Source organism: Eubalaena glacialis, chromosome 16, assembly GCF_028564815.1.
Source record: "Eubalaena glacialis isolate mEubGla1 chromosome 16, mEubGla1.1.hap2.+ XY, whole genome shotgun sequence".
NCBI lineage: Eukaryota > Metazoa > Chordata > Mammalia > Artiodactyla > Balaenidae > Eubalaena > Eubalaena glacialis.
The window spans coordinates 31,199,322-31,220,687 of NC_083731.1; the positions used below are offsets into that span (position 1 = coordinate 31,199,322).

Genomic DNA, 21,366 nt, shown 5'->3' on the forward strand with positions numbered 1-21,366 from the left:
AGCAATGCATCACTCTTAACAAGGGAGAATTACGTTAAAACAGGGAGTATCATAATGGGTAGTTGAGAGAAGAGTGGAATTTTAATCAAATGCACATATTGAGTTTAATGATCCAAAACAGATGAATAATTCTCCTCTAGAGTTATAGCCATAACCATAAAAAATACTACCTGGTCTAAATAACTTTTTTCATATACATTAGAGCAAAGTGAAGAGAAAATTTAGCAACTATATAATCCAGAGATGGTCCCACTGCTTCTCAGAGTGCTTTTAATTTCTCAGCCATCACTTTTGTTTCTCTCACCTTCTCCCTCCACATTTGCTGAAAATAAATTCCCTAGGCCACCTTTTTCAGTGTTTTCTCTTACATAATCTCAATACTAGATAATCAATTATTTGGCAAAGTTTTCTACGAAGCTACATATGTTATTCAAGAATTTGTGTTGCATCCTCTAAAATTTTGTTGAGAACTGACTTAAAATTCCCGAGAGTTTGTCTAAAATACTTTATATACACATCATTTATTGGTTAGGTAATGACTACAATGGACATGTAGTTTATTCATTTTTCTCTTCAACTTTTGTGTTGAACAGAATATCGTACTATTTATCCTTATACAGATTTGGGAGTTCTTCTGATAGTTGTAACAAAGCTGCCTATCTTATGACTATTTTCTCTTTGGGGGGGCGTGTTATAACTTTAGATAGGCTAACTATAAGTTATAACTATAACTATAAGTTATAACTTACAGGCTTTCTGTGTTATAACCTAATAGAGTTTCCTTGTTGAGGCCATGGGCTAAGGTCATATTGAGGTAGATTTCAAGCAGGATCTCCTCTCAAAGGGAGAGGTCCTTTCCACCATCAGGTACTTGGGTGAGTAGAGGGACTGAAGCCCTTAGGACTTAAGCAGCCCAGAGCAGGGGCTTGAGGGCAAAGATGACTCAAGCTCTGTGTGAAGAGACTGGATAGACAATGAAGTAGGCTTAGCCCCCTTCTTTGACCTTACACCCAGTTTGCTCCTTTGAAGGTTAGCGGGTGCCTTGGTGATAGGGTCAGTATCTGGCTAGGCAGGTCTCAGAATTGTAATGAGCTACAAAAAGTGTCCTCAAGTGGAACCGTGGAACATTGTCCTGGTTAGGAGGCAGAATTGTCCAAGGTCATGGACTCCCAGGGAGCTCTCTACCAAATCTGGTGGAACAATGCCAGGAAAACAAAGGAGAGAAAAAATATTGAAGACTGTGGCTAAGAGTTTCAAGTGAGAGAGGAACAGGGAAAGGTGCCAGATGATGGTGAGTTCACCTGATTCAGCCCTGAGGCCCTGTACAGGGAGTATATACGCTGGGCAACCTCTTTCACGAGCCACCACGCATACTGCAGAGGCTGGCAGCTGCTTAAAGGAGCTTCTCTCTGAAGCATCCTTTCAGAACACAAGAGACTATTCATAAACCTTTTTCATTCTTCTCAGTCCTTCCAATCTACCACTCCTCAGATTTTATTTTATTTTTCTCAGATGATCTCATCTTCATTTCACAGAGAAAATAGAAATCATCTAATGGAACTTTCTCAAATTCTTGACACCACATGTACCAAATGAACTGCATCCACACTCATGGCCTCATTTTTTGCCTTTTTGTTGGAAGAGATATTGTGCCTCCTGTCTACAGACAATTTCTTCACTTGGTTTTTGGATTAAATACCTTATTTCTTATAAAGGAATTCAGTCATTTATTTGGCAAAGACTTACTGAGCATCTACTTTGTAACAGATGCCATGGTCCATTCGTTGATTAACTGTTTTCTCTTTTGTAGATTCAGCTTCTCTCACTCCATTCATTTCTTCCCAATAGCTCAATACTCTCTACCAGTTAAAAACCAACTAAATGGAACCAAACTGAAAAACAGCCCCCCCGTCCCCCACTCCCTCCTTCAGCTACTAGTCTTTATTCTTCTCTTTAGAGCCAAGCATCTCTAAAACGTTGCCTATATTTAGCATTTTAATGTCTGCATCTCTCGTTCATTCTACTTCTGCTCTTACTAAAAGTATGTTCTCTGTGGTCACCAGTAACGAGCATGTGGCTAAAACTGGAATGGAACCATTTCAGTCTTCCCCTTATTTGATCTGTATGCAGCATGTAAAAATGTGGACCACTTCTTTTTTCACTGGGTTTACATGACACCACATTCTTCCTATGTCTCTGGTTTATCCTTCTCAGTCTTTTTGCATGCTACGTTTTGGTCTGCATTTCCCTTAAATGTTGACCTTCCTCCGGGTTTCCTAGGCATCTTTCCTTCTCATTGTCAGTGCTCTGTGGTTGATGTCATCAGCTCTTCAGACTGAAATTATCATCCATATCATGTAAGAAAAATGCTTTGACATTGTGTTTAGACATGAAGTTGTTGCAATCAAAAAGATTATCTTGTTTAAATAGGTCTATAAGGAGAAAGCCAAAATAAATGTGTTAATGAATCCTTATTAGCAATCTATTTCCTGCTGATTGGGGACATATTACAGCATAGGTGTGTAGAGTCAATTCTTACAACAAACATTCTAACAGGTAACAGTTTCATGCAATGCTGATGTAATTCACAAATACATTATCATAACAAACATGAAAAACAAACTTTGTAGTATCTATTGTCTTGAGTTAATGTTACATTTTGAAGGAGATGATGATGACTATGACAATGATGATGATAATTCTTTTGTAATTACAAGTAGAATATCACAAAAAAGTTCTCTTTGTCCTTCTCAGCAAACTGTCCAGTGATTCATATTTATGATACAGAAACTGCATATATAAATTCAACATGGCCTTCTCCCCACCTGGCTAGTGCTATACATTCTTTTGCATTTTTGATACCTGATTTATAAATGTTATTAAATCTTCTCCTTTACCTAAATCCTGTGCTAGTTATTTTCCATTTGCTTCTCTGGATACACTCTGCCCTTCTCTCCCTTGCCTTATGCCTTGGAAAATTGTCCTCTGAGGACTATATCACTTGTGCCCCTTTGGCTTGTCCAGTGGCATGTATACCAGCTGGAGATACAGCAAAAGAGGAGAGCAAGGTCAGGGCATTTCTTCCCTGCCTGCTCCCTGCTCTGTGCCATATCTCTGGCAGTAGCTGTGTCCCTCCCCAACTATATGTTCTGCCGGGCAGTGCCTCCCTCTAGATTCCATTAACGCTATTTCTTGGGGACTTCCCTGGTGGTCCAGTGGCTAAGACTCCATGCTCCCAATGCAGGGGGCCCGGGTTCTATCCCTGGTCAGGGAACTAGATCCTACAGTTATGCTGCAACTCTCCGCAACTAAAGATCCTGCGTGCCTCAACTAAGACCCGATGCAGGCAAAATAAATAAATAAATAAAACATAAATATTTTAAAACAAAACAAAAAACACTGTTTCCTACTCTAGACTTTTTAGTCATAGGTGTAATAATGTTTCCCCACTGCTGCAAAGCTCTCAGTGCCTCGATATTCCCTGTCCTCCTCAGTTCTGCCCACTCCTTGTTACTCCTTTCCTTAAAGTCTTATTTGAATCCATCTAGGGTGAATTTTTTTTCTTTCTGGGAACCTGACTTTTATGATAGTGTTGTAAAACTAGCCCAGTGCTCTGTATCCTCAAAAGCATTTGTGTCATCAATTTTCTGCTTCTGTTAAAAATTCTCATTGAATAACATTGTCACTTGGGGTCCCAAGATTTTGCCTATATTTCAACCAAAGCTGAAAGTTTGCATTTGTAATTTGGTATTTCATACGTGCTAATGATTCTCAAATTTATGTCTCTAGCCCAGATCTGTCTCTTAAATTTTATTTATTTTATTTAATTAATTAATTTATTTATTTATTTATGGCTGTGTTGGGTCTTCGTTGCGGTGCGTGGGCTTCTCATTGTGGTGGCTTCTCTTGTTCCGGAGCACGGGCTCTAGGCGCACGGGCTTCAGTAGTTGTAGCGCGTGGGCTCAGTAGTTGTGGTTCGCAGGCTCTAGAGCACAGGCTCAGTAGTTGTGGCACACGGGCTTAGTTGCTCCGCAGCATGTGGGATCTTCCCGGACCAGGGCTCAAACCTGTGTCCCCTGCATTGGCAGGCGGATTCTTAACCACTGCGCCACCAGGGAAGTCCTGTCTCCTAAATTTTAGAACCACATGTTCAACTCCTCTGATTTCTCTGCTGTGATATCCAACAGACACTTACAATCCAAATGTCCAATTCCAATTCATCTCCTTGTATGTCTTTTGAGCAACTTTCTCAGCCTGTTCCTGCCTGTATAAAGTTAGGAACCCAGAAACTTCTTTACGATTGAATAGTCACGGTCCCTATTAGTCCAGGCTGGCAGTACTTTTGCTAGTACAATTCCCTTAAGAACTTTGGGAGTTTTCTATATATCAGATGAAAGTTCACTCCATGCTCTAGAAGCCAAAGCCACACTTGTTTTCAAGACAGTCTTCTCTTTTTAGGCTAATTTACTGCTACTTTCGGATCAGGCTTCTGTGGACCTACATCTTTAAGCTTTTGAGAAGCCATTTTTTTCAGCCCAAGAAAGCACCAATTTAAATTCCTTAGAAGCCTTAGAAAAGTGTCTTCTGGCCATAGTTTTGATTTTATCCTTCATCTTTAGGCCATGTCTTAATTTGAAAATCTTTTATTTGCTTGAGAAGCTGGAAATAAGAGTTTACATTCCAGACTGGCAAATTCTAGCCCCTCTATAATCTCTTTAAATTCTGCTTACATATTGGTCAGTTGTTTTCGGAGCCCATCTCTTTCTTGAAGCTCCTCATACTTCAGCTAGTATAAACACTCTCAATTTTCTTCCTAGAAATCTCTGCTCAAATCCAAAAGTCCATCAGGTTACTGGGTGGACTATCTTTCAAGTTACTGCAGGTGATACTTTTACCACTATATTATATGACATGGGTCACTATTTTTTAAGCTTCTTCTCACCTTTTTTCTAGTCTCCTGCAATCGTTTTCTTGCTATTTCTACTAAAGTTTTCCTTTTCATCTGCCACATGGTCTTGGAATCAACGTCACATATTTTAGAGTTTTGTTATGGCATGATCCCAATTCTGCATACTGCATAATATTGTAGTTGCTTTTCCCTTGCCTGCATTTCTCATGTGAGGATGGCAAGTATGTTTCCAGTGCCTGGACCATAGTAGGTTTTCAATAAATATTACTTCATAAGTAAGTAAATTAGTTCTTAACTGTTAAAGACCCTTTAAAGGCATCATTGTAAAGTTTTATCAAATTTCAATTATCCTAGTAACTATTACTCTAGTTCAGCTATTTTCTCTAGTATAGTATCTGTTTGAGTACAGCCTGTACAAATATGAGTAATAGCTCTTGTTTGAACTAAAATTCTTCCACCTACAAAGTGTGACCCTAAAAAAGATTCTTAATGTTTGTATGACTCAGTTTTATCATTTGTAAAATGAGGAAAATAGCGGTCCTTATCTCATACCATTTTTGTGAGGAACCTTGGTGCAGAGTGAATATTCAACAAATGGTGGCTATTATTATTATTTCATTTTTAGATCCATGCATAATAAACTTATAACAATGGCTGTTTCCAGAAAGAAAAAGGGTATCTGGGGAAAGGAACAGAAGGGAGACTTACATTTTGCTGTATTTACCTTTTTTTGTAACTTTCAAACTCTCTACCCTCTACATATATTACCTATTCAAAATAATTATTGGTTTGAAAAATATTACATGTATATTTGTTCATTTTAATCTCTATTATGTTAGTGGCTTGAGTGTTGCGTTTTAAAATCAGCAAGGAAAATGTGGAATAATTCATCCATGACAGACTTAAAATAGATTTATTTTTAAGCTTCTTAGGGCCCATTAGAAATAGTAATTAAACAGGAAGCATTTTTACAGGGGGACAGTTTTATTGCAGCATCACTACTGCTTTCAGTTGCAAAGATTTTCATTAGATTCAAGAGAAAATAGTCAATAATATCAGTTTAAATCCACATAATTCTGAAGAGCATAAATGTGAAATTCCACTTAGTGATAAAGGAGTGCATAGTGCAGGAAGTGTTTAATCTCTCCATACTAATATCTTCATTCAAATATATAGTATTTCATAACTTGTGCTTGACTGCATATGCTTGGCAGATGTGGAGCTGTCTGGCCTGAAATTGTGCATTAAATAAATGTTCATTTTAACCCTATTTCTTTTCATCCCTCAAATAGGTTTTATGACAAAAGAGTTTTTCAGAGATTTTCACTCGAGGCACTTCTGAATTAGGCAGTAAGACAAAAATGGGTATTGTAAAATTATGAAAAAAGAGAGAAGCTGCTTCCTCTGCAGAAACTTTTAACCTCTGGAGAGTCTGGTTCAAGATGGCAGAGTAGAAGGACATGCACTCACTCCATCTTGCGAGAGCACCAGAATCACACCTAACAGCTGAACAATCAAGGACAGGAAGACACTGGAACTCACCCAAAAAGATACCCCACATCCAAAGACAAAGGAGAAGCCACAGTGAGATGGTAGGAGGGGCGCAATCACAATAAAATCAAATCCCATAACTGCTGGGTGGGTGACTCACAAACTGGAGAACACTTATCCCACAGAAATCCACCAACTGGAATGAAGTTTCTGAGCCCCACGTCAGGCTTCCCAACCTGGGGGTCCAGCAACGGGAGGAGGAATTCTGAGAGAATCAGACTTTGAAGTCTAGTGGGATTTGATTGCAGGACTTCGACAGGACTGGGGAAACAGAGACTCCACTCTTGGAGGGCACACACAAAGTAGTGCACGCATCGGGACCCAGGAGAGGAGCAGTGACCCCATAGGACACTGAACCAGACCTACCTGCTAGTGTTGGAGGGTCTCCTGCAGGGGCGGGGGGTGGTGGCGGTGGCTGTGGCTCACTGTGAGGACAAGGACACTGGCAGCAGAAGTTCTGAGAAGTACTCCTTGGCGTGAGCCCTCCCAGAGTCCGCCATTAGCCCCGCCAAAGAGCCCAGGTAGGCTCCAGTGATGGGTCGCCTCAGGCCAAACAACCAACAGGAAGGGAACCCAGCCCCACCCATCAGCAGACAAGCAGATTAAAGTTTTACTGAGCTCTGCCCACCAGAGCAACAGCCAGCTCTACCCACCACCAGTCCCTCCCATGAGGAAACTTGCACAAGCCTCTTAGATAGCCTCATCCACCAGAGGGCAGACAGCAGAAGCAAGAAGAACTACAGTCCTGCAGCCTGTGGAACAAAAACCACAATCACAGAAAGATAGACAAGATGCAAAGGCAGAGGGCTATGTACCAGATGAAGGAACAAGATAAAACCCCAGAAAAACAACTAAATGAAGTGGAGATAGGCAACCTTCCAGAAAAAGAATTCAGAATAATGATAGTGAAGATGATTCAGGACCTCGGAAAAAGAATGGAGGCAAAGATCGAGAAGATGCAAGAAATGTTTAACAAAGACCTAGAAGAATTAAAGAACAAACACCCAGAAAAATTACAGAACAAACAAACAGAGATGAACAATATAATAACTGAAATGAAAAATACACTAGAAGGAATTAATAGCAGAATAACTGAGGCAGAGGAAAGGATAAGTGACCTGGAAGACAGAATGGTGGAATTCACTGCCGCGGAACAGAATAAAGAAAAAAGAATGAAAAGAAATGAAGACAGCCTAAGAGACCGCTGGGATAACCTTAAACGCAGCAACATTCGGGTAGCATTATAGGGGTCCCAGAAGGAGAAGAGAGAGAGAGAAGGGACCCGAGAGAATATTTGAAGAGATTATAGTCAAAAACTTCCCTAACATGGGAAAGGAAATAGCCACCCAAGTCCAGGAAGTACAGAGAGTCCCAGGCAGGATAAACCCAAGGAGAAACACGCTGAGACACATAGTAATCAAATTGTCAAAAATTAAAGACAAAGAAAAATTATTGAAAGCAGCAAGGGAAAAACGACAAATAACATACAAGGGTACTCCCATAAGGTTAACAGCTGATTTCTCAGCAGAAACTCTACAAGCCAGAAGGGAGTGGCATTATATATTTAAAGTGATGAAAGGGAAGAACCTAAAACCAAGATTACCCGGCAAGGATCTCATTCAGATTCAATGGAGGAATCAAAAGCTTTACAGACAAGCAAAAGCTAAGAGAATTCAGCACCACCAAACCAGCTCTACAACAAATGCTAAAGGAACTTCTCTAAGTTGGAAACACAAGAGAAGAAAAGGACCTACAAAAACAAACCCAAAACAATTAAGAAAACGGTAATAGGAGCATACATATTGATAATTACCTTAAACGTGAATGGATTAAATGCTCCAACCAAAAGATACAGGCTCACTGAATGGATACAAAAACAAGACCATATATATGCTGTCTACAAGAGACCCACTTCAGACGTAGGGACACATACAGACTGAAAGTGAGGGGATGGAAAAAGATATTCCATGCAAATGGAAATCAAAAGAAAGCTGGAGTAGCAATACTCATATCAGATAACATAGACTTTAAAAAAAAGAATGTTACAAGAGCCAAGGAGGGACACTACATAATGATCAAGGGATCAATCCAAGAAGAAGACATAACAATTATAAATATATATGCACCCAACATAGGAGCACCTCAATACATAAGGCAACTGCTAACAGCTCTAAAAGAGGAAATCGACAGTAACACGATAATAGTAGGGGACTTTAACACCTCACTTACAACAATGGACAGATCATCCAAACAGAAAATTAATAAGGAAACAGAAGCTTTAAATGACACAATAGACCAGATAGATTTAATTGATATTTATAGGATATTCCATCCAAAAATAGCAGATTACACTTTCTTCTCAAGTGCACACAGAACATTCTCCAGGATAGATCACATCTTGAGTCACAAATCAAGCCTCAGTAATTTTAAGAAAATTGAAATCATATCAAGCATCTTTTCTGACCACAATGCTATGAGATTAGAAATCAATTACAGGGAAAAAAACGTAAAAAACACAAACACATGGAGGCTAAACAATAAGTTACTAAATAACCAAGAGATCACTGAAGAAATCAAAGGGGAAATCAAAAAATACCTAGAGAGAAATTACAATGAAAAGACGACGATCCAAAACCTATGGGATGCAGCAAAAGCAGTTCTAAGAGGGAATTTTATAGCAATACAAGCCTACTTCAAGAAACAAGAAAAATCTCAAACAATCTAACCTTACACCTAAAGGAACTAGAGAAAGAAGAACAAACAAAACCCAAAGTTAGCAGAAGGAAAGAAATCATAAAGATCAGAGCAGAAATAAATGAAATAGAAACAAAGAAAACAATAGCAAAGATCAATAAAAGTAAAAGCTGGCTCTTTGAGAACGTAAACAAAATTGATAAACAATTAGCCAGACTCATCAAGACAAAGCGGGAGAGGACTCAAATCAATAAAATTAGAAATCAAAAAGGAGAAGTTACAACAGACACCGCAGAAATACAAAGCGTCCTGAGAGACTGCTACAAGCAACTCTATGCCAATAAAATGGACAACCTGGAAGAAATGGACAGATTCTTAGAAATGCACAACCTGCTGAGACTGAACCAGGAAGAAATAGAAAATATGAACAGACCAATCACAAGCACTGAAATTGAAACTGTGATTAAAAATCTTCCAACAAACAAAAGGCCAGGACCAGATGGCTTCACAGGTGAATTCTATCAAACATTTAGAGACGAGATAACAACCATCCTTCTCAAACTTTTCCAAAAAATTTCAGAGGAAGGAACACTCCCAAACTCATTCTATCAGGCCACCATCACCCTGATACCAAAACCAGACAAGGATACTACAAAAAAAGAAAGTTACAGACCAATATCACTGATGAATATAGATGCAAAAATCCTCAACAAAATACTAGCAAACAGAATCCAACAACACATTAAAAGGATCATACACCATGATCAAGTGGGATTTATTCCAAGGATGCAAGGATTCCTCAACATACGCAAATCAATCAATGTGAATCACCATATTAACAAATTGAAGAATAAAAACCATATGATCATCTCAATAAATGCAGAAAAAGCTTTTGACAAAATTCAACACCCATTTATGATAAAAACTGTCTGGAAAGTGGGCATAGAGGGAACGTACCTCAACATAATAAAGGCCATATAGGACAAACCCACAGCAAACATCATTCTCAATGGTGGAAAACTGAAAGCATTTCCTCTAAGATCAGGAACAAGACAATGATGTCCACTCTTACCACTGTTATTCAACGTAGTTATGGAAGTCCTAGCCATGGCAATCAGAGAAGAAAAAGAAATAAAAGGAATACAAATTGGAAAAGAAGAAGTAAAACTGTCACTGTTTGCAGATGACATGATACTATACATAGAGAATCCTACAGATGCTACCAGAAAACTATTAGAGCTAATCAATGAACTTGGTAAAGTTGCAGGATACAAAATTAATGCACAGAAATATCTTGCATTCCTATACACTAATGATGAAAAATCTGAAAGGGAAATTAAGGAAACACTCCCATTTACCATTGCAACAAAAAGAATAAAATACCTAGGAATAAACCTACCTAGGGAGACAGAAGACCTGTATGCAGAAAACTATAAGACACTGATGAAAGAAATTAAAGATGAAACAAACAGATGGAGAGATATACCATGTTCTTGGATTGCAAGAATCAATATTGTGAAAATGACTATACTACCCAAAGCAATCTACAGATTCAATGCAATCCTTATCAAATTACCAATGGCATTTTTTATAGAACTAGAACAAAAAATCTTAAAATTTGTATGGAGACACAAAAGACCCTGAATAGCCAAAGCAGTCTTGAGGGAAAAAAACGGAGCTGGAGGACTCAGGCTCCTGGACTTCAGACTATACTAGAAAGCTACAGTAATCAAGACAGTATGGTAGTGGCACAAAAACAGAAATATAGATCAGTGGAACAGGATAGAAAGCCCAGAGAGAAACCCACGCACCTATGGTCAACTAATCTATGACAAAGGAGCCAAGGATATACAATGGAGAAAAGACAGTCTCTTCAATAAGTGGTGCTGGGAAAACTGGACAGCTACATGTAAAAGGATGAAATTAGAACACTCCCTAACACCATACACAAAAATAAACTCAAAATGGATTAAAGACGTAAATGTAAGACCGGACAATATAAAACTCTTAGAAGAAAAGATAGGAAGAACACTCTTTGACATAAATCACAGCAAGATCTTTTTTGACCCACCTCCTAGAGTAATGTGAATAAAAACAAAAATAAACAAATGGGACCTAATGAAACTTAAAAGCTTTTGCACAGCAAAGGAAACTATAAACAAGATGAAAAGACAACACTCAGAGTGGGAGAAAATACTTGCAAACAAATCAACGGACAAAGGATTAATCTCCAAAATATATAAACAGGTCATGAAGCTCAATATTAAAAAAAAGACCAACCCAATCAGAAAATGGACAGAAGACCTAAATAGACAACTCTCCAAAGGAGACATACAGATGAACAAGAGGCACATGAAAAGCTGCTCAACATCACTAATCATTATAGAAATGCAAATCAAGACTACAATGAGGTATCACCTCATACCAGTTAGAATGACCATCATCAGAAAGTCTACAAACAACAAATGCTGGAGAGGGTGTGGAGAAAAGGGTACCCTCTTGCACTGTTGGTGGGAATGTAAATTGATACAACCACTATGGAGAACATATGGAGGTTCCTTAAAAAACTAAAAATAGATTTACCATATGACCCAGCAATCCCACTACTAGGCATATACCCAGAGAAAATCGTAATTCAAAAAGACACATGCACCCCAATGTTCATTGCAGCACTATTTACAATAGCCAGGTCATGGAAGCAACCTAAATGCCCATCGACAGAAGAATGGATAAAGAAGATGTGGTACATATATACAATGGAATATTACTCAGCCATAAAAAGGAACTAAATTGGGTCATTTGTAGAGACGTGGATGGACTTAGAGACTGTCATACAGAGTGAAGTAAGAAAGAGAAAAACAAATTTTGTATGTTAACGCATATATGTGGAATCTAGAAAAATGGTACAGATGAACGTGTTTGCAAGGCAGAAATAGAGACACAGATGTAAAGAACAAACGTGTGGACACCAATGGGGGAAAGTGGGGGGATGGTGGTGGTGGTGGGATGAATTGGGAGATTGGGATTGACATGTATACACTAATAGGTATAAAATAGGTAACTAATAAGAACCTGCTGTATAAAAAATAAAGTTAAAAAAAAAGACAGTCTATGAAAAAAATAATTGATAAGCTGGCCTTCAATCAAATTAAAAACTTCTGCTCTACAAAAGACAGTATCAAGAGGATTAGAAGACAAGCAAATGTTTTCTTCAAGGCTGCGAGAAAACATTTGCCAAAGACACATCTGATAAAATCTTGTTATGCAAAATACGCAAAGGAACCTGCTGTATAAACAAATAAATACAATAAAATTCAAATATTCAAAAAAAAATTTTAAGCTCTGTAACTAACTGATTCTGTTCTTTGGCATTCAACAGAGCTCTAAACATGTTCATTCACCAGAATTTTATTAGTCACCTTCTCTGTGCCAAGCACTGTGCATTTGATTAGCAATCAGTTGCTATGTATTGTGTTCATTTTCTAGAACATTACTCTCATTACCTGCCTAGTTTGTGCCTCAATTTCCTAATTAAAAAATGTCACTTTTATAATTCTTAATTTATAATTCTGACAAGAGTATTAAGAAGTAGCACCTATATTTGGGGTGTGGGCTGAAGTAAGTCAATAATTATCTCAATTTTTGTGAATACATCTTAAACATTGTTAAAAGACAAGGTGTGGTTAATTTCTTTGACTATTCCATGAGTATTTGAAAAAAAAATCTGTATTCTCTCTTTTTGTTATGTCCAAAAAAGATAATGAGAATCTGGGAGAAATATAGAAAATGTATGCTGAACAAAATGTTACTATTCCTAATATGGGGAGATTCTATAATTTAGCCCTAGTTTAAAAAATAGACAAAAAAATATGATCACCAAATCCTTCAAAACAATATAATCAATAGATATGAAAACATTCTTCCTTGCTATTCCTTTCTATTTTTTCCCCATTCTTTATCTTCCTGATTTCTAGACTCAATTTTATTCCTTCTTTCCTTGGGTTTTTCCATGTCATTTTTTTCTCTTTTTAGTTAAATTCTTAGTTTATTTGTTTTCATTTGTTCTTTTTTTTATTTTGGAAGTGTACTTTAATCAATACATTTATCTGTATTCCACAAGTTTTGACAGACAATTCCTTTTTAAACTTAACTCCATATCTTTAAACTTTTCTCTCATAATTTTCTGTTTAACCAGGATTATTCAATACTCTATGTTTCTTACTTTCCAGATATGTGGATTTTTAAACCTATGTTTTTGATTCCTAGTTTACCTTGAATAATAATCAGAAAACATGTTGTATATGATAGCAATTCTTTGGAATTTATGGGTTTCCTGGGTGACACAGTGCATAGTCAATTTTAGCTTTCTTCACAAGTGCTCTATAAAAATTTTGTATTCTCTATTCATTTATTCATTACATACATTTAAACTGTAAATCAAATTTATAAATTTGATTATATTTAATTTAGTTAATCTTATAGTATATGAGGATGATTTGTTAAAGTCACCAACTATTTATTTTTCCTGTCATTATTTTAGTTTCTGTTTTATGTATCTGAGAGCAATTTATTTAGTGTGCATGTGTTTAAAATAAAATCATCTTCTTAATACTTATGCTGGCAAATATTTCTTCATGACCCCCTTCATTAGCCTCAAATTCTATTTAATCTAATATTGAAACCACGACCCTGATTTTCTTCTCATTCATGTATGCCTGATATATTTTCTTCTATTTATTTTCAATGTTTCTATATACTTTCTTTTTTTTAATTTATTTATTTAATTTATTTATTTATTTTTGGCTGCATTGGGTATTTGTTGCTGTGCGTGGGCTTCTCATTGAGGGCTTTCTCTAGTTGCGGCGAGCGGGGACTACTCTTCATTGTAGTGCACGGGCTTCTCATTGCGGTGTCTTGTTGCAGAGCATGGGCTCGAGGCACGTGGGTTCAGTAGTTGTGGCTAATGGGCTCTAGAGCGCAGGCTCAGTAGTTGGGGTACACAGGCTTAGCTGTTCCGCAGCATGTGGGAGCCTCCCAGACTGGGCTCGAACCTGTGTCCCCTGCATTGGCAGGAGGATTCTTAACCACTACGCCACCAGGGAAGCCCTATCCTTTTGTTTTAAAAGTGATTCTGTAAACAACATATTCTTGGATCTTTAAGTCTTTATCTTTTGGTCTGTTAGAGTAACTAACTTACATTTATTATAGTTACTATATGGAGTTACTGTAGCCATACTATTTTAAGTTTTCTAATTATCACACTTTAATTTTGTTTCCTTTCTTTTCTTTTTTTCTTTTTATTCCCTTTCCTTTCCTACTGGATAGATCATTATTCTACTAATTTGAAAATCATATATTTTATATCTAGTTTCCTAGTAGCTATCCTTTATTTATTTCCTGTCTCTTTGTCTCCATCTCCCAAATTTGGGAAACTGTTCTTTTTTTTTAGTATGAAGAGCAAGAGAAACTGACTCTGAGAGCACGTAGTATCCCAAATCTTTTGCCTTTGCAAGGTTCTTAGCTTTTGAAACCTGAAAGCTAAGAATGGACTCTTTTGTTATCTGTGTTCTGCTGTGTCGTCATTTCCCTGGATCAGTGAAGATGCAATGCCCTGGCTGCCTGGGCTGGGGGAAGGTCACAGGGAACAAGGAACAATAAGGGGAAAACCCTGATAGTATCTCAAATTGTTATTCAGTCACAAACACTTGTGCTCTGTTTACTACCTCCAGTCAGAACTCCACCACAATTTTAGAGAGGCATTCTATTATTTTCTAGTATTTTATCATTAGCTAGTGGATATATTTAGTACATTTACCTGAAATTATATAATTAAATCATTTGGTGTATCACCTCTGTGATAGTAAAATCCCCTCTTCATCTTTAGTTTCTTAAATTCTCATTTGCCATTTATTCAATTCAATTCATTCATTCACTCAGTATTTATTAAGACCCCATTAAGGGTCAGCTATTGTGTTTTCTACTGGAGGAAAACAGAGCACAAAACAAATAATCCCTTCTCTCAAGATGCTCTCTTTGTGGTGGGGGACACAGAAAAACCACCCAGTAATTATAAATGTAATGAGAGCTATAACAGTGAAATGTATTTAAAAAAAGACCCAAGAAGAGAGGGCCACTAACACTGACTGGAGAAGTAAGAAACAACTTCACAAAAGACATGGTTCTTGACTTGGGTCTTGAACAATAGATAAGTGTTTCAGTAGTGAAAGATGGGGGAAATTCAAATTGTGGGCATTAGGAAGCCAGAGCAATCGGGGAGAGGAAGAAGCTTAGGAAGCCCCATGAAGACCTGAGCATGTAATGCATCTGGGAATGGAAAGGTTGTCTGGGTGAGGGAGTTGGGGAGTGAGGAGCAGCCAATATAAGACTAGAAAGATTCGTGCTTTGAGCTTTAGGAAATGTATCTTCATTTAAAGATTTTTAAGCGGGAAGAAAAGTAGATATTGGGGGAGGGTACAGAATGGAAGAGAGAGAGAGAGAAAAAAAGAGAGAGTACATTTGTGCTTGGAAGCAAGGAGACAAGCTAAGAGATTGAGATGAACCTTTCCAGTCTTATACACTAGCTCAGGCCCTTATACTTCTCATGTAGTATATAGTTTTTAAACTAGGATTTGACTGAATGTTACAACTTCTAATTAATTCTAACAGCATTATAATATTGGGATATTAGAGGAGCACTTTTTAAAAAAATGTGTTTACTTTTGGATATCATAGTAGAGGTGCCTACAAGACTATTCAGGAGATATTTCTTGCAGATTGTTAGAAATGCTTTTCATGAGCATATTCTTTGGCCCTTTTTTGGGCAACAGTGGGGTTGAGAGTGGAAGGGTTGGGGGTCAGAGCATGATTTATTGCCCCAGCATTTAGTAAACATCATAGACCTGCATATTCAGTGTAATAGCTGCCAAACATTTAAAATTGTATCATCCTCTTGTATTTTTCTAAATTCAAGTAATCAAACTATAATTGAACACTTTTTTATGTGCATGCAATTCTCTAAGCTTCTGCAGGTGATACAATGATGATAAGAAACTAATAGCTTACCATATAGTTCATTCATGCAATAAGTCAAATGTCTAAATGATAATAAAGCAAGTTATATAAGATACAATATATACTATAGTATAATAACCTTATCGGACAGGATAGGATAGATTTACAACAAGGTAGGAGACAACTCCACAATCCCAGTGGCTTAACAAAGAAAAAAGTTTATTTCCCACTACAAGAAGTGTGCTGTGTGCCTGGGAGGTTCTCCAGGACAGCTGTCCTCTAGGAGCTGGCTCAGCATTCTGGACTGCTTCGATCACGAGGAACCTCCATATTGATGTTTCCATAATGGCCACTGAAGGGGAAGCGTGGGGATGGACAGCACGAGAGGGCTGGGGCGTTGATTACTGGCAATTAAATGCTTCTACTCAAAGACGTGACCCAAGTCACCTCTGGTCACATTTCACTTCCAAAGCAAGTCTTAGGATCGTGCCTGCCTTCCCATATGTCAGGATGTGGAGAGGATCAGGTATTGGTAAACAGTAATAATGCTCATTAATGTACAGTAAGCAAAACATCACAAAAAGATTACAAAGAGAGGGCTAAGGATGTTCCAGAGCAGGAAGCAATCACACTTAGGCTGTCATGTAATAAAAGACAATTCTTCTGTGTTTCTGTCAATAAGTAGATGTTTATTGCATCACTTTCTTTCACCAGTAAGAAATGGCCTGCTGGGGCTCCAGATTCAATCCTAGCTCCCAAGCTGGTTGATTTGGTAGAACCCACAAGACTTCCATGCTTTCCCCAGATCTCCGTTCTTTTCTTTCTTTTTTTATAGATCTCAGATATGTGGCCTAGGGAAATAGGATCTGTATAGGAGAGTTTCTGGCAAGGTTCTACAAGGTTTCAGTCACATTCGGACGACTTTTCACTGCTTTTTTTTAAAAAATAAATTTATTTATTTCTTTATTTTTGGCTGCATTGGGTCTTCGTTGCTGCGCGAGGGTTTTCTCTAGTTGCGGCCATCGGGGGCTACTCTTCGTTGCGGTGCGTGGGCTTCGCATTGCGGTGTCTTCTCTTGTTGCGGAGCACAGCTCTAGGCGTGGGGGCTTCAGTAGTTGTGGCACGTGGGCTCAGTAGTTGTGGCTCGCGGGCTCTAGGGTGCAGGCTCAGTCGTTGTGGAGTACGGGCTTAGTTGCTCCACGGCATGTGGGATCTTCCCAGACCATTCCGTCTCCCCCGCATTGGCAGGCAGATTCTTAACCACTGTGCCACCAGGGAAACCCTTCACTGCTTTTTGAAGACATGGTTCTACTTTGCACAAAAACGTGGTGGTGTGAGTAAACCGAATGAATGAATCTAACCAATTAATAATATCTTTATCTTGGAGCTTAAATTCTATCTATAAGGGAGCCATCAGGGTGCACCCAGAAATTCTGCATAGGAATAATGGGAATTGATTGTAGTGATATTACATATAGGATAAAAAATAGTCCCAAGGCTTTATAGAAAGTGCGAATACCATTAAAGGAAAAAAAAAAAAAAATGAGAGAGAGAGAGAGAGAGAGAATGGGAGAGGAACCAGAGTTTTCATTTTTCCTATGAGCCCTTTGAAGAAAATTGGGAACTTTAAGTGTCTTTCCCACTTATTTTTGTTTACCTGTTACCTAACTCTTAATTATAATTTAGTAAGAGTAAAAAGAATGAAAGTCCAATTTGCTAAAAAGAAAAAAGAATACTTCTCTTTCTGCTTTAAAATTAGAATGATTAAATTATCCCTAGAATGTTTTCTGAGTTCCCTGGAAATATATATTACTACATATAAAAGGGTGAGAAATCTCTACACTAGCTCTGAACTGGGTAAATACAATGAATAAAATGTATTGGCTGCGCTAAAAGCTATGAAGATTCATGTTTGTCATACCATGTTATATTTTAAAGAGAAATTGGAGTTAAAAATACTTTATCGTGATTCTGTTCGCCGCTCTGCAGTTTGCGTGTGAGGCTCTTTTCTCCCAGAGCAGTTGTGAAGCAAAAGGCGTAAAGGGATATTTTTTAAAAGGTAGTTCGGGAATACTATTGACAAGGAGTGTGGGTCGCTTTTGACCCGAGCAGTAACTGCTGATCAGCTGTCCCAGGGCAGGGCGTGAGGGTCGTGTGGTTCTGAAGATGAGGCAGGAAAAATGCGCCCCTTGGACCCGGACAAGGTAGAAGCACTGGCGGAAGTGGAATTTTTGGGGCCCTAGGAAGATTTGGAGCAGTTCCTGCTTCCAGTTATCCGTGGGATGCGGGAGGATATGGTGGCTCCTGAGGACCAGGAGCAAGTTGTGGAAGATGGATAATAACGCTCATGCAGATAGAAATGCAGGTGGAGACCTCGGAGGAGAAAGCCTTGAGTCACCTTCAGCATCCCAGTGGGGAAGCTGATGAGAGAGTGCCGGAGTTGTGCCAGAAGGTGGAAGAGAAAGCCAAGGAGATTGCGAGGATGGCAGATTTGATGGTGGAGCTGGTTTGGTAGATAGAGAAAAGCAAATCGTCTTGAAGGAGGGTTGGCTTTCACAGCTGATGGACTCTGGTCCGCTGGTAAGGATGGGCTGATACCTGGAAGAAACTGAAACAGGTCATTTTCTCTATTCAGTTTTTGTATGTTTTTTACTCCCATGTAACAGTGTCCCTTAGGGTCAGTGGCTGGTGACCTTGATATGGGGGTAGATTGTCAAATGTATTTGGTTCCTAAAAAATAACTTTTGTTTGAGAAATACTCTCATAAGTGAAACAAGGCTTAATCAAAGCTCGTTTCAGTTTTTGTTACTTTGCAGTGTTTTTGAAATGTTGGGCATGGCCTTGTATTTTGGTGTTATCATGTGACCTGATTGTTTTCTGGAACTTTGGAACACCCATGTGAAGACTTGGGGTCAGAATCTTCCAACTTGAGAGGTGCATTGGAAGGCACTACTTGGATGTAGCTGGTGAAGCAATGTAGGAATGAGACTGCTTTGGATAAGACTGGGAAAAACCAAAAGAGAGTTGGAGATGGAAGACGGTGGGCACATATTTTGGAACTTGAATACCTCTGTGAGACAAAGGAGGAAAGCTATGTTTTGTGGCATATTGTCTCGTGTTTATTGTATAACCTGTCAGGTGCGTTTATTTAGACAACCTATCTGACCCTAAACGACAAAGAAGTTTGAATAGGGAATGATGGAGCACACTTTACTATTTTAATATCCTCACACATTACAGAGGTTTAAGAGTATGGCATCAAAGAGACAATCTACAAGAGCCTTGAGAGTCTGGAGAAAGGAAAAGGCATATCAGGGCCCATAAAGTCCCTTCTAGGTCACCAGGGCAGTAGATCTGACTAGGATTTGAGGTCAAAATCAAACATGTAACAAGTGTTCATTTGCCTTGAAAAACAAAGACCTAAAAAGCCTTAAAATTTTTTTTTCTTTTTGTTCAGATGACCAAAGCCCCTATGTGTGTTAATAAAAAAATCATAAATAAATTTCTTTTGAAATGGAAAAGAAATTTAATCGTAATTTCGTGATTTAAAACACGAGTATTTTTTGGGAGATTATTAGGAAATAAGATTCAGAAATTATGATGCAGGCTTTAGAAGGAATTGAAAGCAAGCAAATATGATTAATTAAAAAAAAAAATCCCAGCGCCCCATTGACAGTGGTCCCCTCTCCAGGGGGCAGCAGAGACGCCCAGAAGAAGACGGAGATCTCGGTGACCCGGGAGATGATGAGTTGGTCCGGGCAGTGCCGGCGCCGGGCGCAGTATTGCTGCCCGAGGGGCGGGTGGGAGGGGCGGTCTGGGATCGCGGCCGGAGAAAGAGGCGAAGAGGTGACTTCACAGATAAGCTTTTATAGACAACACTCTCCGCCCGCCGGACGGGAGGCGGGGTGGCAGCCCGATTAAAGAAGCAGCCTGGAAGGAAGGAAGAAGCGAGGGAGGGACGGGAACAGTTGGAGGAGGAGCAGCGAGCTGGGCTGCGGCGACCGGAGGAGGAGCGGCCCCCGCGAGGCCACGTTTTGTTTTTGTTATTTTCCATCGAAATAGTTCTCGCAGGCCCTCCCCGAGAACCGACCGCGCCGAAGCCCGGGAGCCCCGACCTTCCAGGTGACAGCTGGTCACCCTGGTAGGAGTCAGCTCCGCCCCAAGTCACCCCCTCCGGCCCACAGCCCATTCCCCGCCCTGCCTCCCAGTGCCCGCCCGGGGCGAGCGCGGCGGCCGCAACGGCTCTGCAGCGCTGGAACTGGCGGCGACCGGCGGAGGCGCGGGGCCCTCGGCGTTGTCCTCTGACCCAGCGGAGCCGCGGACGAGGAAGGGTAAAGTTTGGACCCAGGCTCGATCCGGAGCAAGAAGGATAGCGATTTAACCCGCCCTCTCCTGCCAGTCCTGCTGCCGGGCGCTCCCCGGGTGCCCGCCGCCAGAGCCTGGGAGCCGCGCCCGAAGTGCCGCATGGGGCAGGGCCACTGAAGCGCGGAGTTCGGGGTCGCGCCGAGGCGGGCGCAGGGGCCCAGCGCGGCTGTTGGCACAGTTTCGGCGGCGCCTTCAACGCGAGAACTGGGGGCGCGACGCGCCGATCCGGCCGCCTCCGTGCCCTCGGGAGGCGCGAGTTATGGAGCCCCACAGCTGCATTCAGGATGAGCCGTTCCCGCACCCCCTGGAGCCCGAGCCGGGCGCCCCTGCGCAACCTGGCCAGGGGAAGCCGGGCGACAAGAGGTTCCGGCTGTGGTACGTGGGAGGGTCGTGCCTGGACCGCAGGACCACGCTGCCCATGCTGCCCTGGCTCATGGCCGAGATCCGCCGGCGCAGCCAGAAGCCCGAGGCGGGCGGCTGCGGGGCGCCGGCGCCCCGCGAGGTGCTGCTGGTGCTCAGCGCGCCCTTCCTGCGCTGCGTGCCCGCGCCGGGCGCCGGTGCCGCTGGGGGCTTTGGCCCTACGGCCGCGCAGCCCAACCCGGCAGTGTTCATCTTCGAGCACAAGGCGCAGCACATCTCGCGCTTCATCCACAACAGCCACGACCTCACCTACTTTGCTTACCTGATCAAGGCGCAGCCAGACGACCCGGAGTCGCAGATGGCCTGCCACGTTTTCCGCGCCACAGACCCCAATCAGGCAAGACCGCGGCTCGGAGGCACGGGGGAGGGTCCATCACACCCGGGAGGAGTGGCAGGGCTGCAGGCGCTGGGACCCC

General features: G+C 40.4%; 2 protein-coding genes and 1 pseudogene across 4 annotated transcripts in view; 2 read left to right on the forward strand and 1 right to left on the reverse strand.

Moving 5' to 3' along the window:
- UCHL3 (ubiquitin C-terminal hydrolase L3) overlaps positions 1-21,273 on the reverse strand; it is a 103,475-nt gene extending 82,202 nt beyond the window's left edge. Inside the window, exon 1 of the mRNA XM_061171199.1 lies at positions 21,213-21,273. The gene's annotated coding sequence lies outside the window, so the exon portion shown is untranslated. The remainder of the gene's footprint in view (positions 1-21,212) is intronic.
- The window catches only part of TBC1D4 (TBC1 domain family member 4), a 237,955-nt gene that overhangs the window by 3,773 nt on the left and 212,816 nt on the right, over positions 1-21,366 (forward strand). For 2 of the 3 annotated variants that reach the window (XM_061171197.1, XM_061171192.1), the window contains exon 1: positions 20,041-21,287. The exons of the other annotated variant lie outside the window; for it this stretch is intronic. In XM_061171197.1, the coding sequence (XP_061027180.1) occupies positions 20,790-21,287 (498 nt within the window). In that variant the 5' untranslated portion in view covers positions 20,041-20,789. Of the gene's footprint in view, positions 1-20,040; positions 21,288-21,366 lie in introns of those variants that run through there. 3 annotated transcript variants of the gene reach the window in all.
- LOC133076618 (MORF4 family-associated protein 1-like) lies at positions 18,346-18,704 on the forward strand (annotated as a pseudogene).